At 43.0% G+C, this 21188-nt stretch overlaps 1 protein-coding gene across 1 annotated transcript in view; it reads left to right on the top strand.

Annotated features, from left to right (window-relative positions):
• The first annotated feature begins 2013 nt into the window (after window positions 1-2013).
• The window catches only part of LOC128831342 (sodium channel protein type 5 subunit alpha-like), a 120814-nt gene continuing 101639 nt past the window's right edge, over window positions 2014-21188 (top strand). Inside the window, 4 exon segments of the mRNA XM_054017655.1 lie at window positions 2014-2320; window positions 5504-5622; window positions 13421-13510; window positions 15734-15883. Coding sequence (XP_053873630.1) covers window positions 2048-2320; window positions 5504-5622; window positions 13421-13510; window positions 15734-15883 — 632 coding nt within the window. The 5' untranslated portion in view covers window positions 2014-2047.

Here is a 21188-nt window from a genome sequence, read left to right as displayed (position 1 = left end):
TTTCTGATTTCTTGGGTCACAGATCTTTTATGACTGCATCTACACTGCATGCCACTGGTGGCAGGATGTAGCGTATGCGTAGCTACATGCAGAAGTGAAAAGCAGGCTGGGTCCTGCTTTTGGGGTGTAGCTACACATGTCAGTGAAAGGCTCTGGCAGGGAGGAGCTGCCAGAGCCTTTCCCCACTGCGGGAGCCTTTACCTGCAACCTAAAAATAGCAGTGTAGGCAGGGAAGGCAGTTCTTGGGCAAATGGTGTACTTTTCCCACAGGGTTCAGGCATGTCCTTACCCGCTTGCCTAAGCAGTAGCTCATTGTCTACAGTGCTATTTATACAAGTAGTGTATTTACTCTACATGCTACCAAAGGGAGTGTGCAGTGTAGATTTACCTTTAATGTGTTTCCTCTGATCACATTGATTCAATCGATTTTTTCAGAAAACTCACAGCAGCAAGCAGCCAAACTGTTATTAATAGTCCAGGCATGCTCAAGGCAGTTTTAATTCTTGGTTCTCCAATTCTTGTCCATTCAACTTTCCATAACCTTACTGTTGCACTGGACATACTGTCTCAGAGTCACAGTCAAGTCTGACACCCTGAGCCATGCATGCATTTTTCACCTCACAACATAGATATTGAATGGCTAACTTAATCAGGGAGAGCTTGTTCGTTGACCGTACAGAGCAGTCTCATTCTTTGTAGGAAAGATTCTACTAGGAATAGAAACGTGACTAAATGGAAGAGGTTCTCAATAAGGGCTTATCACCACCAGTCTGTGAAAAAAGCTTATTGGAACAACTCGAAGGGTGTGATTTCATCTGTAATCAGTTTCTTAATGCATTAGGCTTAGACTTGCGTGTTTTGTTTTATTTTGCTTGGTAACTTACTTTGTCTGTTATTACTTGAAACCACTTAAATCCTATTTTTTATACTTAATAAGCTCACTTTTGTTTATTAATTAACCCAGAGTAAGTGATTAATACCTGGGGTAGCAAACAACTGTGCATATCTCTCTATCAGTGTTATAGAAGGCGGACAATTTATGAGTTTACCCTGTATAAGCTTTATACAGAGTAAAATGGTTTTATTCAGGGTTTAGGCTCCCAGAAAGACTGAATACTGGGTGCTGGGAAAGGCTCTGTTAACTGAGAAGCCCCTGGGCTAAGTGAATCTTAATTTCTGTGAACTCCAGGGGTGTGTGGCCCAACCTCGTTGTCTGTCCTGGAGCTGACTGGTGTGTCTAGCTCAGCAAGATGGGAGTGGAGGAAGCCTTTTCTGGCAGGGGGGTTTGTTCTCAGTGATATCCCAGCACATCTAGTGACAGTCTTGAGGGAGTTTCTGTGACCCAACCCATCACAACCTTAATTCTTCCATTTTCCAACTTATGAGTGCTTGACTTCATAAGCTTAATAATATTCTTATAATATAGTTTTTATGTGTAATTTTATATATTCTGGGCAAATTCAGTTTTCACAGAGGCAGAAAAGGGTATGGAAAATAACCATTCTGCTTGTGCTGTTGTGGAGGGGGTGGTCCTTGGAGGGAGCATTGATGGCTCAAGATCTGTAAGAAGAGACCCTGTTATTCCTACTGCAAGAAGTGACTACACTGCAGAATTATATAGTTACCACTTTGGACAAAGTAGGAGAGAGTTGCTAGATATTTAACTAATTATCCTTTGCAGAAAGAATGGTGGCTGGGGTGCAAGGTCTCTAATATGGTGGGGGTGTTACACAGGATAAAAATAAGATGCTTGTCAGAGCTCTGACACAGATGTGATTCTATCACTTCCCAGAATCATTTTCATTTAATTTAAAACTGAAACCACAAATATTATTTTTCTTCCTATGAGAATATGGTTCCAGTTGGTTTTGTTTTATTTTTACCTAGTGGTTCGACAGTCAGAAGTGAATGCAGAAATAGTTATCTTACAGTTGTTAAGCCTAATGATATTGTTGTTTCTGTTAGCTTCCTTTTACTTATATCCCTTTACTTGTACCTTCTTTTTAGTTATTCCCAATATTGGAAGTGGAAGAAATAGAATGAAAAGATGGATCATTTCAGTTTATCATCAGATGATATTGGTTTCCATCTTTTCACATGTGAATCATTGGCCACAATTGAGAAGCGAATTGCTGAGAAAAAAACAGAGCAAGCCAAGGCTAAGCTGGAAAATAAAGATCAACAGGCTGAAGTAGGAAAACGTCAGCCCCGACCTTATCTGAGAGCTTGCAAAAAGCTGCCTGCTGTCTTTGGGAATCCTCCTCTGGAGCTCATCGGGGAACCCTTGGAAGATCTTGATCCGTACTACAATGATCACAAGGTTAAAGTCATCATGTGTTACTGATTTTATTTTGTCTGTATGTTAAAAGATGAGAAATACTTTAGCCAGTGGATTCTTCTTTTGGTCCTTCCTTTACCAGCTGTCATTACATTAATAGTGTTTGTTGGTTTACTTTAGGGGTTACCTAATGCCATGTTAAACAGTAACTCATTATAACGAAAGCTTAATTTTAAAACCCAGTGAGCAAATTATATTGATTATGAAAATATACTACTACTTCTTGAACAGAAAATATTTTATTAGGCAAATGACATTGTATTATGTAATGGATTATGTGACCAGTGCAGGTTAGTTGGCCTGACATCACAGTAACTCAAATAGCTTCTCTGACAGCTATTGATCACTCCATATTTGATGGCCTACTGCAGTTAGTTTTCCTGCATTCCAAGAGGAATGAGAAAATAGCACAACACAACTAAATGCTTTACATATCTTTGTAACTGGGTTGGACTCGCCTCTCGTGAGCGCCCCCTGGCTGAGTGCATGTGCCTGCACTTTCTCTCTCTTTTGTGGTGGGTCTTCGGTGACTCAGTCCTCAGGCCGAGTCTCACACAGTCGGTCTGTGTGATAAAAGCAAAGCAAACCCCTTCCAGAGTATTAAAAAAATAAAAAATAAGTCCAACCGGGGGCCTATGTGCACCCTCTGTAAGATCCTTCAATCTGCAGCCCTATCTTCAATCAGTCCAGCAAGGCCTATCAAGTACCCTAGACCAAACTGTCTCTCAGCCCCTTCTGGCCTCCCTCAAATTCTACCTGCCCTTTAAGCAGTCCCAGTCCTGGTGTGGGGCCATGTCCCTCAGGGTTCCCTCCCTGGAGACTCTTCACCTCTCTGGGCCTTTCTGGCCCCAGCTCTTCAGCTGGGCCACTAAAAGGGGTTTGTTCCCCTTCTGGGGTGTATGAAAGTCCAGGCCACTTTTCCACCCTCTACTCCGGGTCCCAACCCAGGGACCCTATAGATAGCAGCCATCAGACATGTCCCTTTAAATACACTGCATTGCTGCTACAATTCCCTGGACCACTTCCCCATGGCTCCAGCACATTCTTCACACTTACCTCAGCACCTTGTCCTGGTGCAGTCCCAGCAGTTAGCCTGGAGCACCACCCCCTCTCCTCCACCCTTTAGGAACAGAACTTACTCTAGCCCTGCAGCTCTTTTTATACTAACCTGCCGGGCCCTGATTGGCTGCTTCCCACTACCCGCTTTAGGCATATTGGAGGACCTCTCTACTGCCCTTTTCTGGGGCGGGGTGTGGCAGGGCCACGAGGCCTCCAAGCAGGGGGCCTCAGCTCCTAGTCCACCCCATCAAAATCTTTCAATTCCTTCTTATTGAATATTTTTCCTTATAAATAATAATTTTTCTGCTGTAATGAGAGCATTTTTATTAGCGTGCATTACAGCTTTGTATAGAGAAAAAAAAAACAAACTCAAATCCAAGAGGGCAGTAGATTTTTAGCTAAAACAGATCAGAATTTATTTTCAACCTGCAATGATACGTGGTTATGTAAATACAGTATTCCCAAGAAGAAGCAATATAATTTGGATATAGGAGTGTAGTATTGAAAAACATATGTGTATATTTGATATGTTGAAGGAGGAATTGTACTGAATCAGCTTGTAGGCTACATTATACATGAGAAAGGACATCATATTCATAGAGGCAACTGACACTTAATCATGTACAAGTCATTTCATCATAAAACTCCCAGGACAATTTTGTAATGTGTAAATAGATTCACTTTGTCTTCAAGTGCTGTTACAGGCTGGGATTCTTAGAGTAGAGAAGAGGAGTCTAATTCATTTGAAGATGTTACAGGAATGTTAACATAAGCATTATCTTGAATTTAGGGTATTTGCAGAGGTGAAAGTAAGTTGGTACGGTACGGCATACGTGCAAGAACTAGCATGCTGTGCCGGACCGCACCGGCTTCCGCGGCGGGGATTTAAAGGGCCTGGTGCTCCGGCCGCTGTGGGGAACCCAGAGCCTTTTAAATCCCGCCCGCAGCTCTGGTGGCCAGGCTGGGGCTGGGATTTAAAGGGCCCAGAGCTCCTGGCCCTTTAAATCCCAGCGCCAGCCCAGCAAGGCTCGGGGCTCCCCGCAGCCGCGGGAGCTCCGGGCCCTTTAAATCCATGCCCGAGCCCAGCTGCTGGGCTGGGGCTGGAATTTAAAGGGCTCGGGGCTCCCCACAGCCGCGGGAGCCCCGAGCCCTTTAAATTCCGGGCCCTGCTGGGCTTGGGCGGGGATTCAAAAAGCCCGGAGCTCCTGCAGCTGCGGGGAGCCCCGAGCCCTTTAAATCCCCCCCACAGCTCCGGCAACCAGTGCTGCGGGGGGGATTTTAAGGGCCCGGAGCTCCACGGCGGCCGGAGCCCTGGGCCCTTTAATTTGCCCCTGAGCCCCGGGGGCTCCTAGCCACCTCTGCAGCTGCGAGCCCCGGGTTGTTTTAAAGGCCCTGAGGCTCCCAACCACAACCGGTGCCCCAGGGCCTTTAAATCTTGAGAGGCCCCACCTCTTCCGGTTGAGGCCCCGTCTCTTCCAGATGAGGCCATGTCCCCCTCAGGGCTCCGGCAGTACCGGTAAGTCCTGTAAATTACTTTTACCCCTGGGTATTTGTTTAATTTTTTGTCTGTATCTGACAAGAACGTTGGTTATTTTTGGAGCAGGGTATTTCATAGTGAGAGCTGACAGAGTTGCACAAAAATTTAGGGATTTTTGTGCTAGAACTCCTATTTTCATGGGGCCAGGTTCTGGCAGTCTTACACTGAGTAGTTCCATAGGGTTGTGAATAGCCCACTGAAATCAGCGGGACTCCGGGAAGAGTAAGGTGTTACTGAGCATGAGTAAGGGTAGCAGAATTTGGCCCATAAATAATAGCCTTTAATTACTTTGGCAAAGTGAGTGTGGGGGTTTGTTTCCTATAATAGTTATTTCCTCGGAGGAAGAGGCAGCAGGACGAAATAAGAATGATCTTACAGTAATGTATTGGCATGATAGCAAATAGTATTAGTAAGCCTGAGCTCCAAGTAAGTATACAGCAAAATCACACTTTTACCCAGGATTAGCTACAGTTCTGGGCATAAATTTTAAAAGCCTAGATGTTTAGTTTCTGGAAAAACATTGTTTGGTTGGCATATTTCTAATGTTATGAGTCTCTTTTGTCTTGCAGACTTTTATGGTACTAAATAAAAAGAAGAGAATCTTCCGATTTACTGCTACACGTGTCTTATGTATACTTAGCTCTTTCCATCCTATCAGAAGAGCTGCTATTAAAGTTTCTGTCCATCCATATCCTTCCTGTTGTTTTCTCTCATTCTAACACTACTTTGAAATACTAGACAAGTTTCCCTCATTCTGACTGTCTGTTTATAGGGGGTTAGGTACAAGATAATGTGGATATAATATTGTGTAATTGTTAGTAGTATATATTGGATCTAACTTTACAAAAATAATAATATTCACATGTATCTATCTCACATAATTGGAAGTGTGCAGAACTGATTAGATTTGACGAATCACATTTCTGATGATTCGTAGATTGAGAGTTAAAATATTATTGTCAGAGATTTAGGGTTAAATTACATGTACAGATCACCCTATGCTGTTTTAGAGGCTTCTGCACAACTTGCACCTGTATTGTGGTGGACACAGAAATTTCAAATTCGAAGACAACTGATAAACACTGAGAACTTCTAGAATGTGAATTGCAGTAGTGCTTTGGTGAGTGCATCTGGTGTTGTTCTAAGGAAAGATTATTGAAGTTAGAGATGGAATATATTTGAAGGCCTCCATTTTTTGTGCCTGAAAAACTATGGGTGACATTTAAAACACCTTGAAGTCTGAGTCTGTCTAACCTAAAGGGTGGCTAAAAAAATAGCACCTGCTATTATTTGCACCCACAATTTGCAGGTGCAGAAATGGAGACCACCAAGTTGTGTACTCCATTTTCATCCTAGTTATCCGATATCTTTCATGATCATTAAGTCGAAAGAATATGTCCTAAGGTGGAAAAGATTTCCGATTGGCCTTTAAATGAGTATTCGGTTTGAATGCTGTTAGTAGTTACTGTGAGATTGTATGTGGCATATACTATTTTCTGTTCTGGTTCACACAGAATTAATCTTAAATTGGATGTATTGTTTATTAAAAATGAGCCGTTATTAGGTGGAGAGTGATGTTTAATAAAAGGCTGGTTTTCATATAGTTTAGGTGGATACATTGCGAACCACTGGGGTTCTGTTCATGGCTCCTCCCCTTTCTTCTTCTGCTGCTGTTGCTGTGTTCTGTGCCAGGGCAAACTCGTGTTTCCATGGTTTCAACTATCATGTGTTTGCAAAGGACTCCCAGTTTGACTAATGAACTTCGATCCTATCTCCTTCTGTTCAGTCTAATATTTTTATCTCCACCTGACTGTCCTACCACTGCTCCATCCTGAAAAAGGGAAAACCTGAATGTCACCATGCCTCAATGGGTCAGAACTGAGAATACCAAATTCAGGACAAACTGCTGAGAAATAGGGCAGACACACCCCATAACTGGTGGTTATTCAGCAACAAAAGTATACTTCTGTCTCACCACACTGGCTAACAAGAAGTCAGAAATGCATCCTCCTTAGATATTCCAGTCTTTGTTTCAACACCCAGACACTAGACTTAATGATGAGTGGTTATTTAAAACTAATTTCATCAACCAAAGGGTTCTTCTGATCCCAAAGGACCAGCAACATACCCAGGTGAATATATAACTCAGGTCTTACCCAAGAATCATGCTGTTGCCAATCCTTTAGTATCTAATATCTAAAGGTTTATTTATAAGAGAAAAGAAAGAGGTCAGAGTTTAAATTGATTAAAGGAATCAAATACATACAATAATTGCAAGTTTTTAGATCACACTTGAAGCAGTGACGAAATAAACTTGCTGGCTAGTTAAGTCTCTGGTTGTTTCCAAATGATTGGAAGATCCTCAGTCCTTTGGTTAGAATGCTCCCATTAGTGTAAGTCCATAGTCCAGCGATCAGAGCAGGAAAGAGACAAAATGGAGATGTTTCCAAGGCCTTTCATAGCTTCTGACATGTGGAGGGAAACTCATTGTTCCAAGCAAAGCCCTCATCACAGTTTGTGGAAAAGTATAGGCACAAGATGGAGTTTAGTTTCACATGAGGTGGTCACATGCCATTGCATGATTCGATGAGTCATGGCAGCCATTACCCATAGTCTGGCTGAAGTGTCCACAGGAAAATTCATGGCTTTTTCCATGGCCAATTGTGTTTGTTGATGGGCCATCAGCTCTAATACACCATTCACAATGTGCTGGCTAAACTGGATGTAAACTGCTTTATGGGTGTTACCACAGGAGCAAACACATTTGAAATGCAGGTACATAGTCAATATGCATAACTTTAGCTACAAAAATGATACATGAATACAAATAGGATAATCATATTTAGCAAACCATAACTTTTCTATTGACACCGTACATGACATACTTTGTACAAGCCTTGTTTCATTTGTACAACAGTGGTAGCAACAATGATCTACGTGGTCATATTTTAATCATATAACATCACACTGAATTTCTTATCTTTCTTCCAAAACTGCCTCCAAACCATCACTTCTCCATCTCTGTTTAACACTCCAGTGTTCTTCCCACTCAACAGGCTTGTAACCTCACTTTTTATATGTCACTGCTCTCTTGGCTTCTTTTCACAGATCCAAACTCACACCAGATCCTATTGCTTCTCCCTCTCTAACAAGAAAGATGCTATGATCTGAACATGAGGTTGTGGGTCAGGAGACCTGAAATCTATTTCTAATTCTGTCATTGTTTCTGTCTTGTGACAACCAACAAGTTACTTCATCACCCAGTACTTCATTGGGTGTTTACCCATTTTTTAAACATGTTTTGAGACTGTGTAAGTGTAAAGTATTATTGCCTCTAAACTCCTCTCCTACCAGAAAAATCTCTTGTCTTCACCTTGGTAATCTTCAGGGATCCTAGTTTTCTGTGATAAAACCCCAAAATTATCTGATTTTAAAAAGCCCCATATAAATCCATGTTTTTCTGCGACTAAAATGAAATGCTGAACTTTAGTTTCCCTAGCCACTATATATATATATATATATATACACACACTAGAGCCCTATGTATCTGAAACTCCATTATCCCTCTCTCTGTAGTAACTGAACCACCAGTAGCCCGGGGCTGACAGCCCAGCCCCAATTAGCTTGGATAAACGGAGTTCCCCTGTAAATTTAAAGCACAAGCAATCATAAACCACAAGAGGGAGAGGTTGTGCGCATTGAATAAATGACACCGGTACTGTTTTCCTCTGGGAAGCATACATACGGTGTGCCCCTAGGTTATCAGTCAAACAGTCCCTTACCACGCCTCACTTTCCTTCCCTTTTGAGGCTTTTCCATTTCCATTCAGTCATCCTGCTCCCTTGCAGTGAGCCCCCCAAAAATAATAATTGAGCCACCTGATCATTCCTGAGGGGAGGCTGAAACCTTCCAGGTACCTCTGATTTCCAATAAGGGCCTGCAGCCTTCAAAGGCAAAACTGACTAATTCAGGGGCCAAACATTTTTTGTTTAAAGAGGAAAATGCCTGCAATCAAAGTTTGCACATCTGTTGACCCCTATAACTCCAAAGACCAAGACCCCCAGTTCTAGCCGTTCCAGAAGAGTTTAAGTTGATCTGTGTTCAGACAGGTGTGAGCCTGCCTTTCCCTCCCACTTCTCCTCTCCCCTGAGTAGCAACTGTTGGGTTCTAAAGCTTTTGTTCTAACAGAAGCAAGCAGTCAGGGAAAAGATCTTACTCAGATCATCACTCTCGTAGTCACAAGCCCAAAGAAAAGGGTCTAGTTTTAGTAATCCTCGGGTGTTCTCAGAGGAGGAAAGATAGCTTGTCTGCATCTGATCAGGAAGAAATCCAAGACAGACATTTTCCTCCTCAGGAGTTTGAGGCTATACTGTGAAAGGACCTATTTATGCTTGGGATTCAATTGTCCCTGGCAGAAGCACGGATCAGGGTAATAGGGACACCCACTTCACCAATATGTACTTTCCTTCCCAATCCAAGAAGGAGATTTGCATTCTTCTGTATACCTCCCTTGAAGATGTTATCAGAGAGGAATGGGAGTGCCTGAGTGAGGCATACACGTAACAGGCAGCTTCCAAAGTTTGCATAAGGATATACTGGTTCCTTTGGAAGGGATATTTCTGCCCAAGAACCAAAGGCTAGGAGAACAGAATTGTCTCTCAGACAAAACGATGAGACCTTAGCTTCAGCTCTTCAGTGGTGGTGTTATAGCATAGGCAATTGAACACTGAGATGCAGTTCCCTGTAAGAATAAAAAAATGAAATTAGTTTGCTAGAAGATATTGTGATGGCTTCATTCACTTAGACACTTCCTTGGGTTCTGTTAGATTTGCTGCTCTGTCTATGGCCTTGAGTGCTGTAAGCTGCAGACACCTTTTGGTTCTGCCTCTGGAAGATGGGCATGCAGGCCAAACAATGTAATGAGTGTCTAAGTACACTGGAGGTAAATTCTTTGAGGAGCCTCTAGATGAAGCAATTGTGGCAGCTGCCAAAAACGAAGCCCCGGCCTTCCTCAGAATTTCAGCGAAGAGGTTATCATTGTTCCTTTTGTTACAGACCTTCTTTCAGGGTCCAAAATTCTGGACAATGCCAACAAAGAGACACCTACTGTAGAAATTAGTTGGAACTGACTTGCCAGAGAAGGGGCTTTTTCTTGCCCTTCACTTCTGAATGAAAAATGACAAAGAAGGCATAGACTTTCTATAACTTTCTGTTCTATTCAGATAGCACTTCTGATACCCACAGTGTGCCACTCAAATTCACTGGGGGTGTTTAGGAATAGAGCAGAAAGAGAGTAGGATAATTTCTTAGGATCTAGGGAATGGAATGTTTGTTTTTATTCCAAAAATTGAGTCAGCATATAAGGCTAGCTTTTCTAGTCCAGTATGTTCACTGTCTAGAAAGCACTCCTAGTTCAGAGGTACTTATGGTGTAGATGATCATGACCAGGAAAGACACTTTTATAGACAAAATATATAGGGATGCTGTTGTTAGTGGTTTGAGCTGGGTCTTGTTTAGATCTTGTGAGATGCGGTTTAGATTCCAAGAAGAAAATCTACAGAATGATATAGGATTTGCAAGTGAGGCAGCAGATAGATCAAGGTTATATTGGAGAGGCTTATAAGGTAAAGAAACTAGCTCTCCCCAGAGCGATTACTGCTTACTTCCGAAGGGGAAACAGCTGTGCCCTGGGCAGAAACAATTCATGCACCTCATGAAGAGATCTGTAGAGGATTGTCTTCCCCTTTTTGAGATGGAGGTTAGATATCCACTTGTTGATGAACACATTATTTGGTACGAGAGTGCTACAGCAAGTAATGTTTCAGTAACCTCTCCTCATGTGTCTCAGTCACAGGTTGTGGCTATATGTACATACCATATTTGATCCTCCTTTCTGGGATGCTGTACTACTTTTAACATCCGAGTTGAAGACTTGCCCTCAAAGAAAATTTCTCACCTGAGTCTTTCCTTTCTTGAGTTGTTCATAGAATCATAGAACTGGAAGGGACCTCGAGAGGTCATCTAGTCCAGTCCCCTGAACTCATGGCAGGACTAAGTGTTATCTAGACCATCCCTGACAGGTGTTTGTCCAGCCTGCTCTTAAAAATCCCCAATGATGGAGATTCCACAACCTCCCTAGGCAATTTATTTCAGTGCTTAACCACTTTGACAGTTAGGAAGTTTTTCCTAATGTCCAACCTAAACCACCCCTGCTGCAATTTAAACCCATTGCTTCTTGTCCTATCCTCAGTGGTTAAGAAGAACAATTTATTTCCCTCTCCTTGTAACAACCTTTTATGTACTTGAAAACTGTTATTATGTTCTCTCTCAGTCTTCTCTTCTCCAGACTAAACAAACCCAATTTTTTCAATCTTCCCTCATAGGTCACCTTTTCTAGACCTTTAATCCTTTTTGTTTCTCTTCTCTGGACTTTCTCCAATTTGTTCACATCTTTCCTGAAATGTGGCTCCCAGAACCGAACACAATACTCGAGTTGAGGCCTAATCAGTGTTTGCAATACTCCTGCTAACACATCCCAGAATGATGTTTGGTTTTTTGCAACAGTGTTACACTGTTGACTCATATTTAGCTTGTGATCCACTATGACCCCCCAGATCCCTTTCCACAGTACTCCTTCCTAGGCAGTCATTTCCAATTTTGTACGTGTGCAACTGATCGTTCCTTCCTAAGTGGAGTACTTTGCATTTGTCCTTATTGAATTTCATCCTATTTACTTCAGACCATTTCTCCAGTTTGTCCAAATCATTTTGAATTTTAATCCTATCCTTCAAAGCACTTGCAACCCCTCCCAGCTTGCTATTGTCCACAAACTTTATAAGTGTACTTTCTATGCCATTATCTAAATAATTGATGAAGATATTGAACAGAACCGGACCCAGAACCGGTCCCCGTGGGACCCCACTCATTATGCCCTTCCAGAATGATTGTGAACCACTGATAACTACTCTGGGAATGATTTTCCAAGCAGTTATGCATGCACCTTATAGTAGCTCCATCTAGGTTGTATTTCCCTAGTTTGTTTATGAGAAGGTAATGCGAGACAGTATCAAAAGCCTTTCTAAAGTCAAGATATACCACATCTTCCGCTTCCCCCCTATCCCCAAGGCCTGTTACCCGTCCAAGAAAGCTATCAGGTTGGTTTGACACGATTTGTTCTTGAAAAATCCATGCTGACTGTTACTTATCACTTCATTATCTTCTAGTGTTTGCAAATTGATTTCTTAATTATTTGCTTCATTATCTTTCCAGGTACAGGTCAGTTACACTGACTGGTCTGTAATTCCCTGGGTTGTCCTTATTTCCCTTTTTATAGATAGGCACTATGTTTGTCCTTTTCCAGTCTTCTGGAAGGTCTCCCGTCTTCCCTGACTTTTCAAAGATAATTGTTAATGGCTCAGATATCTGCTCAGTCAGCTCCTTGAGTATTCTAGGATGCATTTCATCAGGCCTTGGTGATTGGAAGACATCTAACTTGTCTAAGTAATTTTTGACTTGTTCTTTCCCTATTTTAGATCTGATCCAACCTCATTTTCACTGGCATTCTCTATGTTACACATCCAAACACCACTCACCTTCTCGGTGAAGACTGAAACAAAGAAGTCATTAAGTACCTCTGCCATTTCCACATTTTCTGTTATTGTCTCCCCCCCCCCTCATTGGGTAACAGGCCTACTCTGTCCTTGGTCTTCCTCTTGCTTCTAATGTATTTGTAGAGTGTTTTCTTGTTACCCTTTATGTTCCTAGCTAGTTTGGTCTCATTTTGTGCCTTTGGGCTTTCTAATTTTGTCCCTACATATTTGTGTTGTTTGTTTATATTCATCCTTTGTAATTTGACCGAGTTTCCACTTTTTGTAGGACTCTTTTTTGAGTTTTAGATCATTGAAGATCTCCTGGTTAAGCCAAGGAGGTCTGTTGCCATACTTCCTATCTTTCCTATGCAGTGGGATAGTTTGCTCTTGTGCCCTTGATAATGTCTCTCTGAAAAACTGCCATCTGTCTTCAATTGAGATAAGGTGGGTGAGATAATATATTTTATTGGACCAACGTCTGTTGGTGAGAGAGACAACTTTTGAGCTACACAGAACTCTTCTTCAGGTCTGGGAAAGGAACTTTCAGAATCAAAGCAACATGCTCATGTTCCTGTGGGTCAACCCGTTGGACATGAACAACATCCGGTAGGACTCGAGGAAGATTTTTTTTTCTTTTTTGATTGAAAGGCTTTGTTACAAATGTGGATAATTTGTTGTTGTTTTTTCTCATTAAATTAGCCCCATCTCAGCAAAGACCTGACATGCCTCCAAGTGCTATGGAAGGAGGGACAACTCAATGTAAAGACTGTTGGACATGAAGTTCTCAGGAATGGAAAACTTTATACCTGAAAATTTCTTAAATACAGTGAAAACTGAGTTTGTAACGAACGTCTATTATTTTAAAATATAATATTCTTTCCTTAACTCATTATTTACATGGTTTACTGTGTTTATTATATTCACCGTTCTACTGAATTGTGCAATGATGATTCCAGCTGACATTGCAAAGATAAACATAAACATTGAGTAAGTACTCATAGTATCAGAGTTGGAAGGGACCTCAAGAGGTCATCTAGTCCAACCCCCTGCTCAAAGCAGGACCAATTCCCAGCTAAATCATCCCAGCCAGGGCTTTGTCAAGCCGGGCCTTAAAAACCTCCAAGGAAGGAGACTCCACCACCTCCCTAGGTAATGCATTCCAGTGTTTCACCACCCTCCTAGTGAAATAGTTTTTCCTGATATCCAACCTGGACCTCCCCCACTGCAACTTGAGACCATTGCTCCTTGTTCTGTCATCTGCCACCACTGAGAACAGCCGAGCTCCATCCTCTTTGGAACCCCCCCCTTCAGGTAGTTGAAGGCTGCTATCAAATCCCCCCTCATTCTTCTCTTCTGGAGACTAAACAATCCCAGTTCCCTCAGCCTCTCCTCATAAGTCATGTGCTCCAGACCCCTAATCATTTTTGTTGCCCTCCGCTGGACTCTTTCCAATTTTTCCACATCCTTCTTGTAGTGTGGGGCCCAAAACTGGACACAGTATTCCAGATGAGGCCTCACCAATGTCGAATAAAGGGGAATGATCACGTTCCTCGATCTGCTGGCAATGCCCCTACTTATACAGGCCAAAATGCCGTTAGCCTTCTTGGCAACAAGAGCACACTGTTGACTCATATCCAGCTTCTCGTCCACTGTGACCCCTAGGTCCTTTTCTGCAGAACTGCTACCTAGCCATTCGGTCCCTAGTCTGTAGCAGTGCATGGGATTCTTCCGTCCTAAGTACAGGACTCTGCACTTGTCCTTGTTGAACCTCATCAGGTTTTTTTCGGCCCAATCCTCTAATTTGTCTAGGTCCCTCTGTATCCGATCCCTACCCTCTAGTGTATCTACCACGCCTCCTAGTTTAGTGTCATCTGCAAACTTGCTGAGAGTGCAGTCCACACCATCCTCCAGATCATTAATAAAGATATTAAACAAAACCGGCCCCAGGACCGACCCTTGGGGCACTCCGCTTGAAACCGGCTGCCAACTAGACATGGAGCCATTGATCACTACCCGTTGAGCCCGACGATCTAGCCAGCTTTCTATCCACCTTACAGTCCATTCATCCAGCCCATACTTCTTTAACTTGGCGGCAAGAATACTGTGGGAGACCGTATCAAAAGCTTTGCTAAAGTCAAGGAATAACACATCCACTGCTTTCCCCTCATCCACAGAGCCAGTTATCTCATCATAAGAGCCAGTTATCTCATCATAGAGCCAGTTATCTCATCATACTACTACTGCTATTTATTTACTCTTTCTCCTGCTCCAAAGAAGGGAGAATAAAGAACTGAACTAATAGATTAAATGAGGGTAGGATGTGGTGTGTGGAGTCTTCCTTCCTGGCCTCTGGGGATTTGGGAGTCACTACAGCTTGGGAGCTCCTTGAGAGCACAGCTTCTCTGCCACCTAACTTTGCTGGCTGATGCAAGATGTCCACTTCTTCCTCACCCCGTTTGGAGAAGCAGTTCCACATGGGAGTTCTAACCCTCAGCATACCTTATACTTTGGGGAGCTCAGAGCTGCAGTTATCGTCAGCCCTTATATGGGGGCTATAAAGAAGGGAAAGTTCCTTGCACCATCCCTGCTGCTTTGTGCACCTGTGGTGAGTACAGCCTCAATTTAGCCCATAATATTATAAAGCAAAGATTATTATAGTGTCTTGTTACATTTTGTAACTGTGCACTACATCCAAAGTAACATAGTTAGTTTTTCGGGGCGAAATCTTGACCCCACTGAAGTCAATGGAAGTTTTGCCATTGACTGCAGTGGGCCTGGATTTCACCTCTAGCATTTTGGGGTTACCATATATATATATGACTTAGTTTGGTGCTGGTGGGAGGTTGGGTCCTTTGGTTTATTTTTGTTTTTTTGAGTGTATATTTAAAAGAGGAACAATCCTTTTAGACTGTTCAAGATAAATAAATCTGTATTGTTAATTTTTATGTTTGTAAATAGGCTTGAAGTACAGTACAGAAATATGCACAAATTTGTGCATACCGTTTCCACAACTGCATGCAAGTCAGGCTACGAATTCAGGAAGGGAATGCCATATTCAAACTTGAACACATTACAGTGCTGGCAGTAGCCTGCATATGTATTGTCCCATTTCTCATAAATTCCCTACATCCACAGAGGGAATAGCTCACAACATAAGAAAACATGGTGTCCCTGAAACCCTTCTGATTTAAATACTAAAATATATTCTTTCTTGAACACTTTGCTTCTCAGGTTCACTTTTGCTGGTATTTACACTTGTGAAATATTGATAAAAGTATTAGCAAGTGGATTTGTTTGGACTCAATTCACCTTCCTTCGCGATCCATGGAACATTGTGGATTTAATTGTTATTGTTATAATGTAAGTAACACTCTGTTTTTGTTTTATCTTCCCCAAGGGGCTAACATTCAGTTAAACTATATTTTGCTTGTGTTGAAGTTCTCTAGAGTATTGGATATCCCACATGCTTTTGACTTTGATTGTGGCTGAACTGCTATCTTGTATCTCATGTCTGTTGTGGAGCTCACTTTCTAGTCTCTGTATGTTCTTACACTGCACTCATTACCTATTTATTGTTATTAATTATTTGTACTACTGTACTGCGTATGAGCCCAGACATGGACCAGGACCCCATTGTATTAGGTGCTTTACAAACACAGAACAAAAGACAGTCTCTGCCTCAAAGAGCTTGCAATCCAAATATAAGGCAAATTAAAACAGATGGATATGGACAGATGAAGGAGTACAAGGAAATGATGAGACAATATTGTCTAAATAGACAAGACACTGGGTGGGGGAAGAGGTAAAAATTCAAGCAGAGTGATCAATGTGATGGATGGTAAACATCGTGTTAGTGCTATGATTTTTCGCATGGGTTTATTTAGGAGAGGATCAGCTAACTGGAAAAAGAGGGAAGTGGGGCAGAAAAGGAAGAGCAGGTGTGGACTGAAGCTGAGGTGAAGAGACTGATGGAGGCAGGTGGATTGAGCTGGAACAAATAGCCAATCCACACAAGACAGAGAAAGTCAGAACATTCTGCAGTTTTGATTGGAATGTCCAGGGATCCCTGCTTTCGCTGCACCTGTTCCTATTGGTTAGAGTCTCTGACAGGCTGTTCTTGCAGTTGTCCCCAATTGCCACAGGATGTACTTAGGGGTGGCACTAGGTGGGTCCTAGTGACCTCAAAGTGTGTTTGGAGTCTCTTCTGCACATTTATGTATACAGAGGGATGCTGGGGTGGGGGGTCAAGGTGGTCCTGACTGGACTTAATTTTACTCCCTCCCCCACAGTGCAATAATCCGTGCATTAGCTATGTATATTCCTATCAGCTGCAACATGACCAACATCTGTCACATATTATTTATTCTCTCACCAGGGGAGAAGTGCGTGCAGTGGAATGTCCTGTTTTGGCAGGGATTTTTTTCTAAATATACCTGTTGCTATTTATTATGTTAGAGAAGACAAGGTTAAAGAAATGTTCCTTGGCATGGACCGTAAGATGGTAAGGTTTGTGAGGGTCCTTGGTTCCTGGGGAATTCATTTTACAGGCTTGAACCAAACACTGAGAAAGTTCTGTCTCGTACAGATGAGCATTTACCTTATGGTAGAGGGTTTCATTGTGCCTGAGGAGCGACGTTGTTGACCATGGTTTTCATTCTATAATGTAGGTAGTATTTTAGATATCTTTGTAGATAAGGATTGAGATCTTAAACGTGAATCATAATTCTATGGGAACCGGAGAAGGGAGCAGAGGAGAGGGCGTGGTGCATTTACGATAGCATATCCGGAATTAGGGCTTGCAGCTCCACCTGCCTAATGAGCAACAGGGGACTCGTAGCTGAATCGTAGCTGACATGTAGCAGAATCACCTGATTGGCCAGATTTAGGAACAGGGGGACCCATCTTGAAGGGGTCCCTGTAGGTCCCAAAAGTCTCCCTAGCAGCCTTTGGGATGCTAGCCAAACACCTTGAGTTTGCAGATATTTCGACAAGAAGAAGGCTGACATTCTGCCCCTTCATCGGCACTATGATTGTCCTATAGACCTGGAGCTGAGGTTCAGGTTTGAACTGGACTGGAACTATAGGAACTCAGAACTCAGAAAAGGGGTTCATCTGCCCTTCCACATCACCGGCTGGGGCCCAGAACTTTTTTATAGCCAAGAAAGATGGCTCTCTGTTCTTGTGTGGACTACCAGGCATTGAATAAAATAACCACCCAGAATCAGTACCCCTGCTGTATATCAACGAACTTTTTGAGATACTTCACTCCACTAGGGTGTTTACCAGATTAGATCTCCATGGAGCCAATTACTTGGCTTGGATAGACTCATAGACTCATAGACATTAAGGTCAGAAGGGACCATTATGATCATCTGGTCTGACCCCCTGCATGCTGCAGGCCGCAAGACCCTTCCCTGGACTCTACCGTTGAAGTCCCCAATCCTGTGTTTTAGTGACTTCAATCGGCTGAGACCCTCCTGCTAGTGATCCCTGCCCCATGCTGCGGAGGAAGGCGAAAAACCTCCAGAGGCTCAGCCAATCTACCCTGGAGGAAAATTCCTTCCCGACCCCAAATATGGCGATCAGTAATACCCCGAGCATATAGGCAAGAGTCTCTAGCCTGACCCTTGTTGGCCATTATGCTGTTCATGTACCATTGCTTGGTTTTCCTTGGCTACTATGTTTTATCATTAAACCATTCCCTCCATAAACTCATCCAACTTAATCTTAAAACCAGACAGGTCCGTCGCCCCCACCGTTTCCCTCGGAAGGCCGTTCCAATATTTCACCCCTCTGATGGTCAGAAACCTTCGTCTAATTTCAAGCCTAAACTTCCCCCCGGCCAGTTTGTATCCATTCGTTCTCGTGTCCACATTAGTACTAAACTGGAATAATTCCTCTCCCTCCCTTGTATTAACCCCTCTGATATATTTAAACATAGCAATCATATCCCCCCTCAGCCTTCGCTTTGTCAGACTAAACAACCCAAGCTCCTCTAATCTCTTTTCATACGACAGGTTTTCCATTCCTCTGATCATCTTAGTCGCCCTTCTCTGCACCCGTTCCAGTTTGAGTTCATCTTTTTTAAACATGGGAGACCAGAACTGCACACAGTACTCCAAATGAGGTCTCACCAGCGCCTTATACAACGGAAGCAGGACCTCCCTATCTCTACTAGATATACCTCGCCTAATACATCCCAAGACCGCATTGGCTTTTTTCACCGCCACGTCACATTGCCGACTCATAGTCATCCTGCGGTCCACAAGGACCCCTAGGTCCTTCTCCTCTTCCGTTACTTCTAACCAATGCGTCCCCATCTTGTAACTAAAATTGTTATTATTCGTCCCCAAGTGCATCACCTTACACTTTTTACTATTAAATTTCATCCTATTTCTGATACTCCAATTCACAAGCTCATTCAAGTCTCCCTGCAGAGTATCCCTATCCTCCTCCGAGTTTGCAACTCCTCCCACCTTCATATCATCCGCATGTGGATGTGGGAAGGGGATGAGTGGAAGGCTTCCTTCCATACCAAATATCTGATGAAGTCCTTTGAACTATGTAATGCCCCAGTGACCTTCCAACATTTTATCAACAATATCTTTAGGGATATGCTGGATCAGTTTGTTGTGATATACCTTGATGATAACCTCATCTTTTCTGAAGACCAGACTCTTCATAATCAACATGTGCACTGCATCCTGGAGAAGCCAATTTGATCAGAATACAACGAAGTTCCTAGGTTATATTATTTCCCCTGGGGCACTAACTGTGGATCCCTGCAAGGTTGCCACCATCTCTAACTGGACAGCCCTGATGGACACATGAAGGGTGCAATGGCTCCTGAGCTTTTCCAGCTTTTACTGGTGGATTATTTGAGACTTTTTCCATCTGGTAGCTCTGCTGATTGCACTCCCCTAGAAGGAAACTGTTCGTCTGGTCCCCGGAGGCCCAACTTGCCTTTGACCACTTGAAGAGGGCTTTTACCTCAGTGCCCTGACCTCACCCTGTCATGTACAGTAAAAGCTGATGCATCCATCTTCTCCACTGTGTAGGAAAGTTTCCCTGTATAAATGCTCAGTTAGGTTCATGTTGATGTCTATTCTAAAAGTAATGTATTTTTAATATATAGTTATAAGGAACTGTGTTAATTAAGGTAATGTGGCTAACGGACCCTGTGATTCAAAATGAAGTCTGGACAATTAACAACTCCAACTCCATATTTGTCGCATTTCTTCTTGTCACTTGTGGTAGGAAGGAGCAGTGGCCACCAGGGTTCCAGTTCAGATCAGTTCAAACCTGGAATGTTCGCGCCATAGAATATATAAAAGGACTGCACGCCCTAACCGATGGGCTGTTCATCTGAGAGGCAGCCGGTATCAGACTTTTTTGTGCAGGCTTCAAGGATCACCTCTACGGATCAAGAGCTATCCCATCGATCTGAACAGCATCTTATACCTGAGTCAATGTCATCTAACACCTGAGACAACCTACCTGATCCTGGTTCCAGTGTTGTTGTTTCCTTTACATGGATGGTCCACTGTTCCTCCTGCCCTCAGCCATAATCGTGCTGCGCGATCAGTCGTAAGTCCAGGATCCGATGAACCTGAGCTGCAAGGACAGATATCACCATTAGCTACCTAATCCAGACCAAGGTCATCTGTCATGACACAGTATAGTTTTGGGGTGTTTTTGTTTAGGGTTTATTCTGTTGGAAGTTATTGCCAAAGGAGTTGTGAGGGACCTGGCTTCACGCCTACCTTTCTGGGGCAACCACAATTGCAATTTCTCACTTTTATCTAAATTGCTATTCCCCTTTTCCCTTCCTTAATAAATCTTCTTTGTGTTTTCAAAAAATACCTCTCTCTTCTTTATTAAAGCTAAGAGGGCAGTGGGAGGAACTGACATCTGTACTCCACCTCTGTCTACTAGTTTGAATGTGACAGGTATTGGTTACCGTGGCAGGACTGGCAGAGGAGTAGCTAACCTTTGTCAGTCCTGACCTAGTGATTTTATTTAGTTTACCCTTTTATTTTGCATTGTGGTTGCAATCGGTCCAGCGACTCGGGGAGGGAATTCTACAGAGGGGAGATCGGGAGTTGGGGATATCTCTGTGATTAAGCAGACGCCAGCTCAAATAGTTTTGGTGGGCCTGACTTGTGGGCAGACATCGGGCCGTCGGATGGCTAAGGTTGCTGACACCCTTCCCAAAGCAACTGGCAATTGGGACTAGTGACCCTTTGAGGTTACTGGAAGGTAATTCTGGGGAATTGCCGCACGAGGTGAGAGGAACTGACATCTCTACTCCACAGGTGATAGATACTGTAGGCCAGCTCAAGTACCCGACCTCTGTCTACTAGTTTGAATGTAACAGCTGGAGCCATACTATCCCAGCAAAGGGACCCCCAAGGACAACTTTACCACTACACTTTCTACTACTGTAAACTAACCCTGGCAAGAAGGAATTACAATTTCTGGGATAAGGAACTACTAGCAATAGAGATGGCCTTCAAGGAATGGTGCCACCCACTGGAAGGATCCCAGTTCCCAGTGCAGGTTCTTATGGACCACAAGAACTTAGAATTCCTCTGCATGGCCAGGCACCTTAACCAACACCAGATTCATTGGTCCCTATTTTTTTCCAGGTTCAACTTCATGGTGA

Source organism: Malaclemys terrapin, chromosome 2 (assembly GCF_027887155.1).
Source record: "Malaclemys terrapin pileata isolate rMalTer1 chromosome 2, rMalTer1.hap1, whole genome shotgun sequence".
In the NCBI taxonomy this organism is placed as follows: Eukaryota; Metazoa; Chordata; order Testudines; family Emydidae; genus Malaclemys; species Malaclemys terrapin.
Note: the sequence above shows the minus strand (reverse complement) of the source record. Positions and strands in the feature narration are given on the sequence as shown.